General features: G+C 34.1%; 1 protein-coding gene across 3 annotated transcripts in view; it reads right to left on the reverse strand.

The window, feature by feature from the left end:
- sema3a (semaphorin 3A) overlaps nucleotides 1-19,198 on the reverse strand; it is a 126,507-nt gene that overhangs the window by 76,997 nt on the left and 30,312 nt on the right. For all 3 annotated transcript variants that reach the window (XM_004913030.4, XM_002935255.5, XM_031899035.1), the window contains exon 2: nucleotides 3,166-3,323. In XM_004913030.4, the coding sequence (XP_004913087.1) occupies nucleotides 3,166-3,323 (158 nt within the window). The remainder of the gene's footprint in view (nucleotides 1-3,165; nucleotides 3,324-19,198) is intronic.

A 19,198-nucleotide genomic window follows, 5' to 3' on the forward strand; every position in this document is an offset into this window, starting at 1 on the left:
TAATAAGACTTGCTGGGGGTGTGAGTATCAAGAAACAGTTAAGTTGATTAGGTTAGAGTTTGAACCAACAAAATAATTTCCACAGAATAAGTGGAGCTTTGGAAAGCATTGGTGGTAAACTGAGACACATGTAAGTTAAACACAATATTTCAAGTTATAACAATGGGTAGAATAGCAAAAGCTAATTTTTCAAGTTTCAAACTTGCTACAAGTACAGAATCTATTATCTGAAATACCTGAGGCCTGGTGTTGTCCAGAAAAAAGATCCTTCTGTAATTTGGATTTCTATACCTTATATATGGATTCAGGTAGTTTAGTTACCATAAAGTACAAGGTAGTGATGAGCAAATCTCTCCCGTTTTGCTTCGCCATAAAATCCGCCAAATGGCAAGAGAATTTGTGAAATGGTGAAAAATTCACGAAAACGCATTTGTCACACAATTTTTTTGTCGCCCATGTCTTTTTTGTCGCCCACGATTTTCGACACAACTGCGCCCATTTTTTTGGTGCGGGCGCATCCGATTTGACGCGACCTTGCCCTTTTTTTACATGCAAAATTATAACGAAAATTAGGTATATGTAAGGTCTTGCAATAAAAAAACATTTTTAAATATTTTATAATTATATCAGAGGAATAATATTTGGTTAATTTCAAATTAATGTTACATTTAAAAATGCTAAAAACTATTTTTTGTGGATGGGCAACAGAACTGAAAAGAATGTCCAAAATTTATGAAAATACAAAAGCAGAATAAGCAAGATAAGTGTTTGGTTCTTCTGTTCATCTTTCTATGGGGGAGGGGATGTCCCTGAATATGGCTGAATAAAGTATCTGAGTCTTTGTATTTTAAAGACAAACTTGGGCTACAGACACATTTTCTTTCAAGACATGGGTTATTTCAAATGTGAATTAAAGTAGTGATCAATGAAAAACATTTATACATGTTTCATACATACAAAAGGATTCAAAGACTGATCTGAATGCTATAAATTGCCATGATCTGTAAGAACTACTAATCAATCTGAACACATTTGGACATCTTTAATAATATGGTAGAAACATGTAAGTTATTTGAATTTCTGCATTGATTTTTGAAACATCCAATTTACAACTAAATTATTCTAGACAAACTCTGCAAGTTAGTTGCTTAGCACAGAAGAAGCCTTATAAACATAATTAAATCAAAGCCTATCTCTAAGCAACTACTGGTTTGTCTTCAAATGTATTTTGCACTGTTCCAACTTTATAATATGGTAAATAAAATAGCTAGCAAAGTCTATGTATATATTCAAGAAGTCCATTCACCCCCAGTACCCTAATCAGTCTGTCTGATTAAAACAGTTTGGTGGTAGGAAGCTTATTCATTGCATCACTGCTTACAACAAATTAGCAGTAAGGACATACATGAATACATCATGCTAATGAGCCAAGAGGTATAAAGGGAGGGAGTGTCTAAGATTAACATGATAATATGTGCCAAGTAAAGATACAAAATGGAGTAATGTCAAAAACATTATTATGCCTGTGTCCATTTGGTGATAAAGCCAATCACGGGGAAAAAAAGATTCCATTTGCATTTAAAAAGTAGTAACTCTTGGCAATCATGAATGAACACTAATAAGGCTCTCCATCACTTAAATATTATTTTAACCTCTTAAATTATTCATAATGTTTTATCGCCAATCTGCTTTTGCACAAGCTCATCTTTGATAGAACAGGCCATAATTTGTATCACTGCATTCTCTCTTCCACACAGTTGTAATAACACATTTATCAGAACCTATTATAATTCTATTACCTTTCAGAAAAAGTGGAGACTGGCCCATAGTGGGAACCATAATAAGTGTGCAATTGTGTAGATATATTATATATACACACACATACATACAGTATATATATTTTTTTAAAAATATATATTACATATATAAACATGAACCATAACTATATGCAGTACTCTTTGCTTCTACTGCACAGTACAATAACTGACTTAGTCTTCCTCCATATGATACTGTCCTTTAACTCTCTACCATATTTTGACATGTCACACTAAAAGGCTAGAGAGTGTTGGAACTAGAGGTGACACAAAAGCCTGACATTGATTTCTGGTATGCAAAACTAATGTGTGCTTTAACAGAAAAGACTATGTGGTGATTAAATCAGTTTTACTTTCAATTTCACGGTTGTCATAACACTAACTTTAAATATAATTTTTAGCTAAACTAAACCAAGGGTGGCCTTCTTTGAAATAGGGCTGTAGTATTCTCTTTCATTGCACAGTAAATTCCAAAATAGATTTATTTTGGCCACATACAGATAGTTGCAGCAGCTAGGCCCCCTGTGGCTCTGGGGCCACACACACACACATACATACATGCATACATGGCCCCAAAGAGATGCTGGTCAGGTTTTTCAGCAACCAGATCACTGGGGTGGGATCCTTTTAACTGACATTTTTAAAACATGACTGGAATCCTTTAGATCCTGAACAGATTCCAATCAGAAGTTGTATCAGCTGGTTCTTGACCGCCAAATATGTATTAACCTTTAGTGTCCATTTTAGAATTTAGAAGTAGTACTTCAAGTAAAATGTAAAGTAAGCACATATGTTATTGACATGTTTCTTATTGCATACATAGATAATCTGATCAAACAACTGCAATGCCTCCCATATGTAAAACAGTAAATAGGGATACATTAAAATTTGAATTTATGCTATTAGATAATACACATAAATATGACTGGTATGAATTAACTGCATGTAATGGATTCTATAATTCTAGAAATAATAACATATATTTATAGCTATCATGCATGTCAGTAATTGGTGTCAGCAAAACTATGACAAGGCTTTTCAGCAATGCAAAGCAAATGTGAGGCAGATGGTGTTTAAGAACTTATCTTGCTTAAAAAAAAAAAAGAGGGAAGACACCAATCACCAATTTTGCATAATGCAAGATGCAGCTGAAGCAACAATTAGCTGAATCTCTATACAAAACGGTACCAACTAATTCATTCCAGTGATGAAAGATTAAAAGCTCTACAGGCTTTTGATTTCTATAGAAACTGAGTGCAAACAAACTCTGAAAATAATCTGGGAATGCTGCAATTATAATTTGAAAACAATAATAATGGAAAATGAAATTAGAAAAAGCCAAAAACAATACCTTTTGAAATTCTTTGACATTTGCCAGGTTAAACGAAAATATGTGATCCTTTGCCCCAACATAAAGTCTTCCCCGTTCTTCATCTAACACAAAAGTATGGTAGCTTGAACTGTTGGGCCAGCCATTGAATGTGATTAAATTATTGGATTCCAACATTTCTAAAACAGATAAGCAAATGATATATGGTTAGCAACATACAGAATAAGCAGTTAATGATTATAGCACAACTGTACAATGTACTATATTCAGTTAAGTGATATTGCAAATATTTTTCGTATCCCCCCAGACTAGAGTTAACTTTCCTCACTAGCTTGTGAACTTGTGACTGTCATACTGTATTGTACTGCTGTAGAAGTTATGCAAGATATATTCTAATTGTAATTGTTATTTTAATGCATTATTTTTAATGCATTACCCTGTAGGGATTCAAAAAGATGTGTTTGTTCCTTATCCAACCTAGTCATGTTTTATGAACTCGTTGAAAGTGTTAACACTTGTATTTTGCATTTTCCTTTTATCTTATTATATTGTGTTGATGTTCCACAGCACTTTATGGAACATTCTTTACACCAGACCCTAACACAAGGGACTTTAGCCAGGTGGCAGATATTAAAGACATAGCAAAAACAAGATGGGGATGTCAATTAATCAAAACTAAATTATGTTGTTGGGGGATTGCTTGCAAAGCCCCTTAGGGTGAGGACACACAGGGCTACTTAGTAGCAGCTACTTGTCATGGCTACTAAACACCAGAAAATACCCTGGCAAAGACAATACTGAGAACTGCCTCTGCTAAAACACACATAGAGACAATTATCAATAAATAATCAGCATTGTCTGTTTCTGTAGCCGCGATAAGTAGCTGCTACTAGTAGCTCTGTGTGTCTTCACCCTTAAAATGTTAACAGTCCTTTAGTTTTGGGGAATTGGTTTGGTCCTTGGTTACTAGACTTGGAACAAACGTAACATTTTCAAATTCAATGGTTTACAGAAAAAAATGCAAACTTTATGAATCATTCCACAGAACAAAACATTCACTCCAATTACCCTGCTTTTATCATGAGAACATATAAAATGTGTCCTAGTATTGTTTGGGTTATTTTGCATTCATAGACCATTACCACAATAATTCAAATTTGATATATTTATATTATATAGATGTTCAACTGTATAATTAAATGAAGTAATAACTTAGATATTAACAGCCATTCCTGAATATTGAATGCATGTTTAATTTTAGTAAAACACAAAAGCATAGATTATTATGTGCAAGCAACATTCTTTACCGTTATGGTTGCTCTTATGGAAACACTGTTTCCCACTGTTCACAAAGAAAGAACGCTCTCACCAAGTATTAGTGATGAGCAAAACTGTCCCATTTCAATTCATAGAAGAACTGCTTAAAAAATTCGTGAAATGGCAAAAAATGCTCTAAATGCGGAAAATGTTGCATGTCAAACAAATTGTTGCTCGCATGAAAATGACAATTTTTTTTATGAGCATCATTTCTTTGATACAACTTCTTTGACAACTATTTTTGACGTGCAGCAATTTTTTCTTGAGGCACAAAAGTTCATGCACATTTCGTAAACAAATCAGCCAATGCTGAAATGCAGAAATTTCCACAAATATTATAGGCAATTACTTGACTACTAATATAATAGTTATATTAAAATAACAGAATGAAGAAAAAATATTTGCTGTTAGGATTCTGGTGAAAAGATCTACTATGGTTCTATTGTTCTGTGAGTGGAAATATGTTGCTAAAGCACAAAAGTCTATCCTGAGTCAATATTTGCTTATACAACAGATCAGAAGTACAGCAGGGCGTAGAATGGTGATTGTTAAATAAGGACTCAGATCATGTTGTTTGATGAGTGTCTGAGATTTTTGTTAAGACTATTCCCTCAATGCCCTTTATCATTTTGACATAGGAAGCAGAGATTGAGATACTTTTGAATATCACATAGTTAAAAAAGTTCATAAACAAGTGGTGGAGACCTTCAGCTCTTGCAAAACTGGGATTTCATGCTGAGCTATTTACCTTTTGTGTGCATATGCTGACCAGTTGCCACAAAGATTGTTTGGAATAGGTTTCTGAGAGTGCTTAGGGTCATTGCACCCAATAAATGCTCTAATTATCCAACATCCTAAGTTATTCACAAAGTCCATTACACTAAATATAAAATACAGCCCATAAATATATACTCATGTTGCACAGTTTTTAAAACATTCAACAAAGCTATCTTATTCCAAATATGTAAGAAATTCAATTGCTCTAAGGCAGGGATCCCCAACCTTCCTTACTCATGAGCCACAGTCAAATGTAAAAAGACTTGAGGAGCAACACAAGCATCATAAAAGTTCATGGAGGTGCCAATTAAGGGCTATGATTGGCTATTAGGCAGCCTCTATGCATACTATCAGCTTACAGGGGGCTTTATTTGGTAGGAAATCTTACCCCCAAGTCAGGAATTCAAAAATCACTCCCTGGTTTGGGGGCACTGAGAGCAGCATCCAAGGAGTTGGGGAGCAACATGTTGCCCCCAAGCCACTGGTTGGGGATCACTGCTCTAAGGTGAAAATACCTTAACCCAGTCTACATACCACTGGTGCAGCCCAATTAAAATACTAACTATTATACTCTCTTTAAATAATAGATTTTTGTTTAATATTCTACAAATATGTATAATTCATGGTTTATATAAACCATGAAATTCTTTCCTACCCATAAAACAATGGAACAGTCAGTTCACCACATGGTTAGCTGATGGGGCCTTCTGATTATAGGAATTTGCTTTCTTCAGCTTACTTAAAACGTTGGACAGTAGGTTCTAATTCAATGTAAAATTATTTTAATATAAAGTATTTAGTTCTAATGAAACATGGCAATATTTTGAGGTACTAAAGGCTTGTTTTTTTATGCTTTATTTAGAAGAGTGTTGTCAGAAATAGATTTAATTGTTCGTGCCAGTGTAATTTAGGCTTTTTTATGCCAGGATTTGACATGAATATTTTGCATGTGCCGTGACTCAAGATTTACAGTATACATTATACACCTAAAAACATCTTTACTAAAAATAACCACAAAAAATATGACTTGTGCTGAAACTACATTCTGCCTGTTGCTTTAATTAAACAAATCTAGTAATGAGTGATTTTTTTTTTTGGCAGGCATGGATTCACTGCAAAATTGCACATTTCGATTTTTTTTTTTTGCAAAACTGCTGATTTTTTTGCCATAATAAAGCAGTTATTTGAAAGTTGAGCTATTTTTACTAAATGTACCCCCTCTTATATAAGCATTTGTTCAGAGCTTTCTATCTACAAAACAAACCCATCCTTTATTCTAAGCAACATTCAAGCAGCTCATTATCAGGGACTTCTCAGCGGACTGGCAGTTAGGTCAGCTCCTCTAAAGTTCTGTGGGTTCAAAGTGACAGGAAGTACTAAAATAAAACTGGCTTCATATTCTTGTTTAGTGTGAAGTATGGTAAGTTTGTAAAGGATTTATTCAAAGTTAGTTCAATGTAAAATGGTGTTTTGCATCCTAAATACTATTATATGTGGCTCTATTGTTGTGTCATCATAACTAATCTCCATTAAGAACTGTCACTGTCAGATGAATAAAGTGTCTTTGTTCTCTAATTTTCAATATGAAATAACATATTTACATGACAAAAGAGATCCCTAGATTTGTGTCTGCCTAGCTGTCGTCAGTACAATAAACCGTGTCATGAATTTGATTTTGTTTTGACAAAACATTTTTAATTAGCAGGGCTAGATTCAACTAAATTATAATTCAGTATTTTTTTAATTAGTAACCAACACATTATTTCCAATTATATTTAGTTGATAGAACATGGATAAACAATAAGAATAAAAAGTAATAAAAGGTAAACCCTTATTTCCATAAATATTCACAACAATCTAGATAAAATTGTATTTTCATTTGTTGCACTGTCTATTTTATTTCAAATTATCAAGTTTATATTTCTTGCAGAATTTGGGCAGCAAGAGTTTTGGCAGGAAACTCCTGTGTCATGACTGCTAATATCCTAGTTAGGTTCAGTTGGATAGTCTACAAGGCAAACTGTTGGCATATGTACTCACTGTTTTCCCTGCCATACGTTTGTATAATCAGTGATATATTCACTGCACATTTCACAAGCAAGCATATGAGGTGCTTCTAGTGTAGCTAAACCACAGGGTGCCTATGAAAAGTATTTTCGGCAACTTTCTCACAGCTTTTAAAGAATGCAAGAAAGTTGGCCATCTGGCCCCAGCCCAAGATAGAATACCTGGAGGTCAGGGGTTAGTGGCAGCCCTTTAATTGTTTAAAAGGGGATGTCTAACAGTTATTATTGGTCCATATATATTTATGGTTTAATCAAGGTGGATTCACTACTCTAGACTATGTTGTATTTGGTTCACCTCACTAGATCATTGTCTCGATTCAGGTTGATGAGCAAAGTATATATCAAGATTCTAATTTTGAGTTATCTGTAGATTATCTATCTTGCCATTTTCATCACAGAAAAGCATGAAATAATATTTTTTATTAAAATTCAGATTTTCATGGTTTTATAGATTTTCTAAACCACAACTAAACTCTTTGCCACAAATATCAGTCATTTATCAAAAGATCCTAATTGAAAAAGTATGAATAAAATGAAGTTTTGGAAACATGCAGCTTTTACGTATTGTCTTACTAAAACCATGACTTTTTCGTATTGTCGTACAAAAGCGATCGTTAAAAAAAAATTTAAAACCTCTAAAACCAGGAAGCAAAAAAATATCTTCCAGTTGTAAAAGGAACATCTATTATTGATAGTTTTTTTATTAATAGTTTTTTTGATTGTGTATTTGTTGCATAATCGTGACAAAATTACATTTTTTCCATGACAAAACCAAGTTTTGGCATACAAAAACCTGATAAAAAAAAGAATTGAACATTTGTAAATGCCCCCATGCTTCCAAAACTTGCCTCCAAAGCAAATTTAAAAAAAAAAATTGGTACTTACTTTGAGGACACTGTGAGCAACATCAAAGGGGAGGCCACTGGTTGGGGGGGTCACTATACACAAACCATATCTATTGAAACATGACAAAGGCAACCTCCTTATAAATGTACCTTTTAAAATAGAATACTATATTTATTAATCAGTTTATTTTCAGTAAGATTTTCTGGATATTCTATACGCTATGGACAATCACAAACTGTACATCTACAATGGTAGAATCTCTTATATTTCCTCTACACACCACCCATTCCCATGCAAATTGTGCTAACCTGGAGCAGCCAATTAGTGACTAGCTTTGACTGGCTGGTTAGAATAATGAAATCAAATATCTGGTATAATACCCTGGTGCAAAACAAGACCTAATTAGGGGAAGGTGAATTTCATATTTGTGTTCGATTATAATCAAAATGTAACTTTTTAATTGCCATACTTTAAACTTTGTGGTTCTATGTTTCTCACAGTTTGTAGGAACAGAGTTGGATGTTTCATGATCTCCTTTGGTAGGTTGATTCAAAGTTGAAAAGTAACAAAATCTTATACAAAATATTGTCATAGGAGTGATGACACAGCACTGAATAATGAAAGTTATATTCAGCGTATGATGCCAGATGGTTAGCAAGATGCATGATGAAAGTCCACAGATTGGCTATACACACACCAAAAGGATTATTATGAACACCATACTAATTCAGTGTTTGACCCCCTTTCGCCTTCAGAACTGCCTTAATTCTACATGGCATTGATTCAACAAGGTGCTGAAAGCATTCTTTAGAAATGTTGGCCCATATTGATAGGATAGCATCTTGCAGTTGATGGAGATTTGTGGGATGCACATCCAGGGCACAAAGCTCCCGTTCCACCACATCCCAAAGATGCTCTATTGGGTTGAGATCTGGTGACTGTGGGGGCCATTTTAGTACAGTGAACTCATTGTCATGTTCAAGAAACCAATTTGAAATGATTCGAGCTTTGTGACATGGTGCATTATCCTGCTGGATGTAGCCATCAGAGGATGGGTACATGGTGGTCATAAAGGGATGGACATGGTCAGAAACAATGCTCAGGTAGGCCATGGCATTTAAACGATGCCCAATTGGCACTAAGGGGCCTAAAGTGTGCCAAGAAAACATCCCCCACACCATTACACCACCACCAGCCTGCACAGTGGTAACAAGGCATCTGTTTACACCAAATTCTGACTCTACCATTTGAATGTCTCAACAGAAATCGAGACTCATCAGACCAGGCAACATTTTTCCAGTCTTCAACTGTCCAATTTTGGTGAGCTCGTGCAAATTGTAGCCTCTTTTTCCTATTTGTAGTGGAGATGAGTGGTACCCGGTGGGGTCTTCTGCTGTTGTAGCTCATCCGCCTCAAGGTTGTGCGTGTTGTGGCTTCACAAATGCTTTGCTGCATACCTCGGTTGTAACTAGTGATTATTTCAGTCAAAGTTGCTCTTCTATCAGCTTGAATCAGTCGGCCCATTCTCCTCTGACCTCTAGCATCAACAAGGCATTTTCGCCTACAGGACTGCCTCATACTGGATGTTTTTCCCTTTTCACACCATTCTTTGTAAACCCTAGAAATGGTTGTGTGTGAAAATCCCAGTAACTGAGCAGATTGTGAAATACTCATACCGGCCCGTCTGGCACCAACAACCATGCCACGCTCAAAATTGCTTAAATCACCTTTCTTTCCCATTCTGACATTCAGTTTGGAGTTCAGGAGATTGTCTTGACCAGGACCACACCCCTAAATGCATTGAAGCAACTGCCATGTGATTGGTTGATTAGATAATTGCATTAATGAGAAATTGAACAGGTGTTCCTAATAATCCTTTTGGTGAGTGTATATCCTACATGCAGTATTTAGAATTATTGGTGTGCTTAGGGTAAGAATATTTATAATTAAAAATTTAATTGTTTGGGGTTTTTTTTTGCTTTTTTTGTAGTACTAGTTAAGAATAAATGAATAAAAACATTTCAAAATTATTTCTATAATATATATATATATATATATATATATATATATATATATACTATTTAACTGTTATATTTATAACAGTGAGTGTTCTTTCCTTAAAAGGTTAAAAGTAATAAGTGAAATATTAAATAAAAATACTCTGCATGCAAGAATTGAATGAATGCACTAATAGTTGGCCTATGACGTGTTCTACAGAAATCTTTCTTCTAATGTCTAGCTTGCTGACCCTCTTTATGACCTTGAGTATCATGCCACCTTAAGTGCATATGCCACAAAATGTTTTTCCCCTGTCATCACATGTTTTTCTTTCATCAACATACTATACAAAGAACAAATCAAATTGCCGACAAAAAATAGCATGAGCTTGCTGAACAGTTCACTATGACACAGGTGGTTTCATATATGTAAGCTTACATTGCATTAGATAAATGATTGATTTATCAGGTGAATGAAATTATTAACCTTACTAGGAGGTGCATAGTTGTTGTAGCAGCAACTCACTTCAGTATGTAACTGAATTCATATTTTATAAAATTCTAATGCAATATGACTGGATCACCAATTTAAACCAGTTCAATTGCCTTCTATTATAAAACATTATCATTTCATTAGCTGTATGAGAACATTTAGAGGACATTCGGTCTGCCTCTACAAACCATTTATTATACTCTGAAAAGAATGTCATCAATGCTAAGGTTTCTATTCCCTCAGAACCTTCACATACCAGCTTTGTTGCTATAAATCATCATATCAGCATGTCATTGGCAGAACCTCAAAATAAGCTCATTCTTATTTAGACTTTCTGAAATGAGAGTGCACAAAACTGTACTAATGGTACTATGTAACGTTGGGGCACTGGGCAGTAGATACAGATCTAAGGAAGACACAGAACCAGAAAAATCTTTACAAAATATTAGACTGTCAAATAATCCATTTTTTTGCTATTTATACATTGCATAAACTGTTGATTTTATAGTTATTCTACATTCTAAATAATTACAGTTCCACCCAGCATAAGCTTGTAACCTTATATGTAATTAAGTAATAAATGACTTGGCACTTAAAAAAAAAAAAAAACTTTCTGAGGTTTAATCGGAGAAAATCAAGGCGATATGATGCTATTCTTAAATAAAATAAGAACACTTTTATGATAGCCTGTTTTCCATTCAACTAAAAGGGAAGTGGCTGCAGGTTGAAAAGTGTGTTTTGATCACTACAGTCTGTCAGGACTTGATGTCTAAACTGCTGGTGCATTTACCTGCTGAGCCACTGGAAGTCCTTTGTCAAGTCCTGTTTGGTTTTCTTAATGCCCACCTTGTTATCTCCATGTGCAGTCTATTAATTAATTTAGACCATTTAGAAAGCCTGCCCCTGGCGATCTCTTGGTTTTTCAACCTTTGTCCTGTTCATTGACTGTCTACTGCTGCCTAGCCCAACCTTTGATCTGATATTGGACTTTGCTTGACTGATGCCTGTCCCTACGTCTTGTCCACTTCTGGACTTTGCCTTAGCCTGCCAATTTTTCACCTGAAGATGTCTTGTTGTTGCTTAATTAAAGCTTTGCATTCACTTATAATGGCTTCCCATTTCAGTTCTGCCATTAGGGGTATACTTGGGGTTACCCAGTATATAGGCTCCCATCTGCTAGCCTCTCCACAGTGACTGAACGTAACAAAGTTCTTCCCATGTGCCATTGTTCTAAAACAGTATGAACAATATAGTAGCAAGTTTATTATTTTATAGAAACATTGCTTTTTTTGCCTTGGGCAAGTCATTTATACTCTTAAAGAACCTAATTTAGATCAAGGAGAAAGAATGACACAGTGTTTAAATAATTACAAATTAAGTATGACTGAGTTCAGTTCCTGATAAGGGCTCCTGTGTACTTCTAACTTTGCCTGCATAACAATGCATAACTTAAAAAACAAAGAATCCTTAATTCACGGTAGGGGGGGTGACATAAGCACACCCCAATTAATCAATTCTCTACATGTGTTCCTTTAAGATAAAATAATTGCTGACTAAGGTAATGCTTTTTCAGTATTATACCACCATCCTTCCTGATTTTACCAGGTATCCGTTGAGTAGAGGTGCAAGTGTATGTCTATGAAAGGGATATCTGGGAAAATCAGGAAAGATGGCAAAGTTGTGATAGAAATCTCCACAGTTCTTAGCAATACCATTATTAATTGTTAACTGATTTTTTACTTATATATCAAAAGAGTGGTATGCACAGGCAGAGGTATGCATTGAACATTTTTTTAATTTAATGAAGTTATTGCCGGCAAGCAAAAAGGTTCTTGGTTCTACCATTAAGCAAATAAGTGTGCATCTGTGCATATAAGGATTGAACTATTTACAGTGACACAGCAGCCTGAAACTTTATAGGTTTACTAGGCCCAAGGGTTTTAAACAAGCTCTGTAGAGAATCGAGTATACTACTTTATTTATATTTTATTTAAATTTATAAAATTTAGTTTGCCATTTCTTTATGTTTGCAGATGTATATTTTGAATAATTATGAATCATTAGATTTACCCTAAAAATATTTGCATTCTTAATCTTTGCAGACATTGACATTGCTTAAATTCAGATCCATTCAATTAGATTTACCTGAAGCCTGAGAATCACTGCATGTTTGAGCTGATTATAGTCTTTTGCTTGTAAAGCACCGATTAAAAAACAAGATTAAAACAGGAGGATAGTATCTTAAAATAACTGGCCATGAATAGCATCTTCATTTTCAGCAGAAGCATTCAACTAATTTACACGCAAAATAATATTAGCCTCACATTTCAAAGAAAATACTGCACACTTAAAGGGCTATTCTACAGACCTTTCGAAAAAAATATTTTCTAAAGCAAAACGACTTGCACACAAACATCAAGCTTTGATGTCTTATGAAAGAGTATTTTACAGTTTGACCATTCACATATTTTATTTTATTTATTTGTTTGTAGGAGCCAAATTATCAGCTATCCCTTAGCAGGTGTTATTTTACTGCTTACATTTGTAAGAATATAGTTCCCTCTGTAATGCCATCTCATTCCTGCTCAAGGCCATTAAACTATCCACCAGTTCAGTCTCCAGAACGTCAGTGGAATCCTATCTACTGCACATAGTAAATAAAAGAAACATTGGGGTCAAAGATAACAAACAGCAATAACAGTTAATTTTAAAAAGGTTTAAAAACCATGACAGGAAACAAGTAATAAGTCAACAATATAAAGACAGCTATGGAACAGACACCATGTTGTATTACTTATGAAGAGCACATCATGAAAAATAGTTCATGTGGCAACAGCATGGCATGTTATGTATATTGTCACAAGCTATGCTCTATAAGTTACAAAACATGATCTTTGGGGAACTAATAAGAAATTTGTTCATACAGAAAAGCAACAGGAAAAGATCATTCTTTGTTGATAATCCATTAAAATTTTAAGGGGTCCAACACCTCATTGTATCACAATATCGCTATATGCAAAAATCACCTGACATGCTTGTCTTTGGCTTTTCATGAGGGAACTCATAACCTAAATTAGCACCAGTTCATTAATCCTGCATTTCAACACATAATCCTGTATGTGGTATATAGTATTGAGTTCTTCGTGTGGCAGTTCTTTATATTTTTTTAGTTCAACATTATATTAAAATTGTGTGCAAATATATATTTTTTAATCGTAAAATTAAAACCAACGTTTCCCAATTTGTTGTAGAATTATTGAGAAGCAAGCTACTGGATTTCAGTGGGTGCTTTTATTTTTATTGAAAGAAATGGAGTTATAAAATTCTAACATGCCGTTAAGTACTTTAAAGCTTTGTAAAATGGGCTAAGGTCAACAATTTTTCAGAGTGCCCCAAAGGGTCGTAAAAATGATTTTATACTAGGTCTTCATTGTTTCCTATGGGAAAAAGACATTTGTTTTTTATTATCAATGCCTTTTCACAGATGAGAACATTAAACTGAATTAAACAGATAAATGTACCTTGAGGCAATAATATATTTTCTTTACATTTTTGTCCTTCTTTGAGACATTAATTAGAAGTTAAACTGAATAAGATACATACATGAAATAATAGTACAAGAAGTATTGTGCACAGCAAATTCAAGGTTCCAAGCAGCTAAGTCATTTGGCAGTGATGACTGGATATTCCTCCACCACTTTCTATTTTTAGAACTTCCTTGCTAACTTTCAAGACAACAGACATATTATTACACTAGCTGTTTAAATACATTTGAACTTTCACTTCTTAATAAAAAGACTTTGGTGAAGGTTTATTGATATTTTACATTTTATCATTCAGATAAATTCAGATGTTCGGTATAGTTCTGACTATTTCAAACTCAACTCAACCCACTTATCTCCTACATTTAGATTGCTTTTGTCTTTCAGGTCATACACAAGATAATTAGAAGAAATTGAAAGTACAGACACAATGCAGTAACATAAGGAACACTGTTGAAGCTGTTATCTTCCCTCTATCTCTGGAAGGTATATATCTGCATCCTAGGAGCCTCCACCCATTTTCCTACATAAGAAATCTGAACATTTCCCTTCTGATTCCTTTCTTACCAGTATTAGGCCTCTAACAGGCTGATACATGTCATGCCTTAATGGAAAATATTTACTAGTCTGCACTACTAAATACAAATGCTACAGACACCTTGTCCATCACAACTCACTATACACATTACTCCTGCAATGGATATCCAGGTAGTATATTCTACCAATTTCTCCCATGATGTCTATAAATTTAGGCACCTGTTAGTAGCACACACTGACACACTCACATAGTCTAAAAATTCTTTAAAAAAATGTACACAACACAGAAAGAAAAAATTAAAGCTCAATAATTAAAAGTGAAAAATACATAAAACAGAAGAAACAGTTTAGCAAATTCGTATTTAAGTGTTTAGTTATCACACATGACAAAATATTTACATGGAAAAAAGTGCATTCACTTAAATGGAAAAATCTATATGCTATAAAACAGATATAAAGAGACATTACGCTATTTTGTGCAAAAAAAATACTATGAATGCTCCCCCTAGCAAAACAGGGATTAACTGCTCATATAGTGCAGATTATTTATGATGGCTAAGTATACCAAAGGAATCCCTGATTTTAATCGTTTCCATGTTATATTGTAGATATGCATTTTTCTTACTTTACACATTAAAAAACACTTCTGTGAAGTTGTTTCCTTTTAACTGCTAAGGTTTTTGCTCTCTGTGCTACTTCATCTAGCCAATCTTGTCCATTTTTCAACATGTGTTCATGAAAGGTGCGAGTGCTGAAAAACCTTTTAGCCTGTTGTTTTAATTTATAAAAAATTACTTTTTTCTTATTTCTTGAGCTAAACAAGGCAAACAGGGAAATTATGTTTGGTCCTTGTGAGATAGGTAAATTGATTACCAGAGCTCATATAATCCTTATGAATCTAATTATCATGGACCAAACATGGAGTAGCTTTAATTTCACTACTTAGCTGATAAAATAACAAGAAATATATATATTTTTGTAATTAAAACAATAGACAAAAAGTATGTTTAACAAAAGCCATATTAATTGCACTGATGTTGAAAAGGTGACTAAATCATGTGCTAATAAAAACAATAGGTTTGGGGTGCAATCTTTAGACACAGTGGGGGAAAAAAAGGTTATTTAGAACCGTTGCCATAAAGCTTTATAAGGATTTTGTGGTGAAATATAGGACTGAACCAATGGAATACTTGTCCCTAAGTTGGCTGAAAATTTTCACAACTAATTTTTTTTTTACCATATTATAGAGTGTGCATTATGTATAGTGTTCAGTCACAATCAAAAGCATTATGTGTTTTGGATGAGAAAGTTCCATTAAAAAGCTTTCCTCTGAAAACAGATGTGCTCAGTCATGAAATCCAGGCTAGAATTAACCTTGTCTGAATCTCAAGATTCCCTCTAAAACCTATTTTATGAGCTCTTTTGACAGTTTAAGACAGACCCCCATTTCACTACTATCTAGCCCATAAAAATGCTGACTGTCTGTTAGATGACTGTCCCACAATATGAAAAGGTTGGATAATATGCTAGCTAAAGCTATATTTAAGACTAGATCTAGAGTATATAAACAAAGATCAGCAGTATTAATTTGTATATAGTAAATACTGACAAAATGATTTTCTTTCACATTGTACCAAGTGGTTTGCAAATTGCTAATGTGGTGCCATTATTCAAAAGGGATCCTGTTCTCAGCAGGAAACTATTGGCCTGTTAGCATGACATCTGTGGAACATTTTCTAGCTGGATGAGTATGTTAGGTGTCTGGCCTTGGTCTATGGCTTTATAATGTATTCATACATGACTTTGAAGCTGGCTATGTGTACTGTAGCTTTGTTTCCTGATGATACCACACAATATGTTTTCACTTTGTAGAGTGATTTGCAGAGACTGGACAGCTAGAAAAGAGGCTTAGCAATGAAAAATCTAAAACTTTCAAATGGGCATACACAACAAAAATGTTAATCACACTAAATGAAACTTGTCTGTGGCCTACATAATTGTGAAAAAAGTACTTTTGTGTATATTGGATATTGGATTATGGTATGGATTAACAGTATGAAAATGGAGTATAGCAATAAAGTTCTTTATCTCAAAAATTGGTGCTTGTGTGGGTAGATAACAACTGTTTATACATATTTTAAAGGAATGGTAATATCAATAGATGAAAGTGTTAAAGTAATTAAATCATAATATACTGTTACTCTACGCAGTAAAACTAGTATGTTTGCTTCAGAAACATTGCTATAGTTTATAAATTTTATAAACAAGCTGCTGTGTAGCCATAGGGTTAACCATTCAACTCTGAAAAATAAGAAGAGGTTACATAGCAGATAATAGATACTACAGCGCTTGTCAGTTATCTACTATGTAACCTGTGCCTTTTTGCCCTATTCTAACTTGAATGGCTTCCCCGTGGCAACACATCAGCTTATTTTCATAAACTATAGTAATCTTTCTGGAGCAAATACCCCAGTTTTAGCTGAGCAGCAGTAGATATTCTATTTTGTAAGTGTTTTACTGTTCCTTTAAACATCTTGTTTAATCCAACCTAGTCCTTCAAATTTAACTGTGTATTTACTATAAAGAACTATAATAATTACGCATACACATATTTGGTTAAAATGTCCGGTGTTACAACAGTTTTGGTCAGACATATTACACACTATAAATAAAGTTACAGATTTCAACTTTACCATAGAAGAACCGGCCCCAATATTACTGAATATATATCCAGGTAAAAACGTTCTAGTATCAGATCCACTTACCCTTCATCTATTGCAATCAGCCAAAACCCTAATCCCAAGAAAGTGGAAATCCACAGAGGCACCCACCTTTACCGAATGGCTAAATAACACAAATGACATTAGACAAATGGAGGAAATAACATGTATGATACATAATAAAAGTGCACACTACTGGAATATTTGGACACCGTGGTTAAATTATCTAAATTCTTTATAATGGTTAATCTCGGTCATTCAGATCAGCTCCTGACTTTACAGAAAATTGCATATAGAATTCTTACTGTATAAATGAATACGTAGATATGACTTGTTGAATGCTATTGCTAAAAACTCAATTGTTAGAAACGAAAAAGATGTACAATAACATTGTTCCCCTCCCCATACCCTCCCCTTTTCCTTCTGTACCCTTTCCCGTATACAAAAATTGGAAAATAAAGAATTGAAAAAAAAAAAAAAAAGAACTATAATAATTTTTTAATTTATATGCATTTTTAAATTCTTTATGCCTAAACCACTTACAAAAAAAAGAAAAAAGAAATATTATGAATAAATAGCAAAAAAAGCTATCTGATAGCATCAAAGAATATGGACAGCTGACCACAAGTGAGCTGCAATACTATGCCAGCTTGTTCAAATTCAGATCACATAATTTGTGCTGATTTGTTAACAGCCTACAGTCAGTGCTGCTCCAGATGTAAATTAGCTAATTGTCAGTCACATTATTGTCAATCAGAGAATCTGTTGCAAACAACTCATGCATAAATCAATTTGTTCTTCACTAGTTTTGCAGTAGGAATTTCTTTAGAATGAACTCTGAATAGATGATGCGTTCTACCTCCCATACAGATGTGCTGGGCTAGCATCTCTGCCAGTGCAAGCATTTAAGTGCCTTGGGATCCAGATTCTGTCTCCATACACTTAAATTATAAATCTTTACTATTATCTATTTTGCAGAGCACCACAGTACAATATAATCCAAGAGATTCCTTTAGCATGCAAAAAAACCCAATTACAAACATGAAACCATCTGGTCTTACTGTTTCCTCTGTTAGAATTGTGGTCACTTTTCTGGCCTTATCTGTTCTTTACCTATTCAGCCAAACTATACAATGAACCTTAAGCTACTTATCCAAAGACATGACAGTATTAAACTGTTGCTGCAAAATATCATCCACTTCCTTTATTATTGCTCCCTTAGGCAATGCATTCCAAGCAAGGATTTGTAGGCTTCTTTTTAGCATAGTTATTATTTCATGTTTTACAGCTGGAGCTAGAAAGTTGCCTGTCAGTGTTTACTTTAATGCACATAATGCTAGTCAAAAGTTGCTTTTTAGAATGAAGCTTAAAACTTGGATTTGAGGAGAACTGTTTTGAGAATTTGAAATTGAAATTGTAGTATAATAGCAAATGTGGCGATGACAACAGTTGGATCTCCAGTTATTAACTGCAGCATTTATATATTCATCTAATTTTGGTAGTTCCTATAGTTTGTACCTTTATTTTTTTTTCCAGGATAAGCTAAGCCTGGATTATGTGTAACTTTACTTACATTTCTAAGCAAATAAGACTTTTAATGGATAAAAAAAAATTCCAACAAGTACTAAGATATAACAATAACCTTAAGACCATTACCAAAGTATCGGGCATGTAGAAACTATTGCTGTTTTGCCATGAAAACCTTGCCTCAGGCAGCAAAACCCCCAGGTATTCCAACAACTCACTACTCACACTCAGT

The sequence above is a fragment of the Xenopus tropicalis genome, chromosome 3, assembly GCF_000004195.4.
Source record: "Xenopus tropicalis strain Nigerian chromosome 3, UCB_Xtro_10.0, whole genome shotgun sequence".
NCBI classification, from domain to species: Eukaryota; Metazoa; Chordata; class Amphibia; order Anura; family Pipidae; genus Xenopus; species Xenopus tropicalis.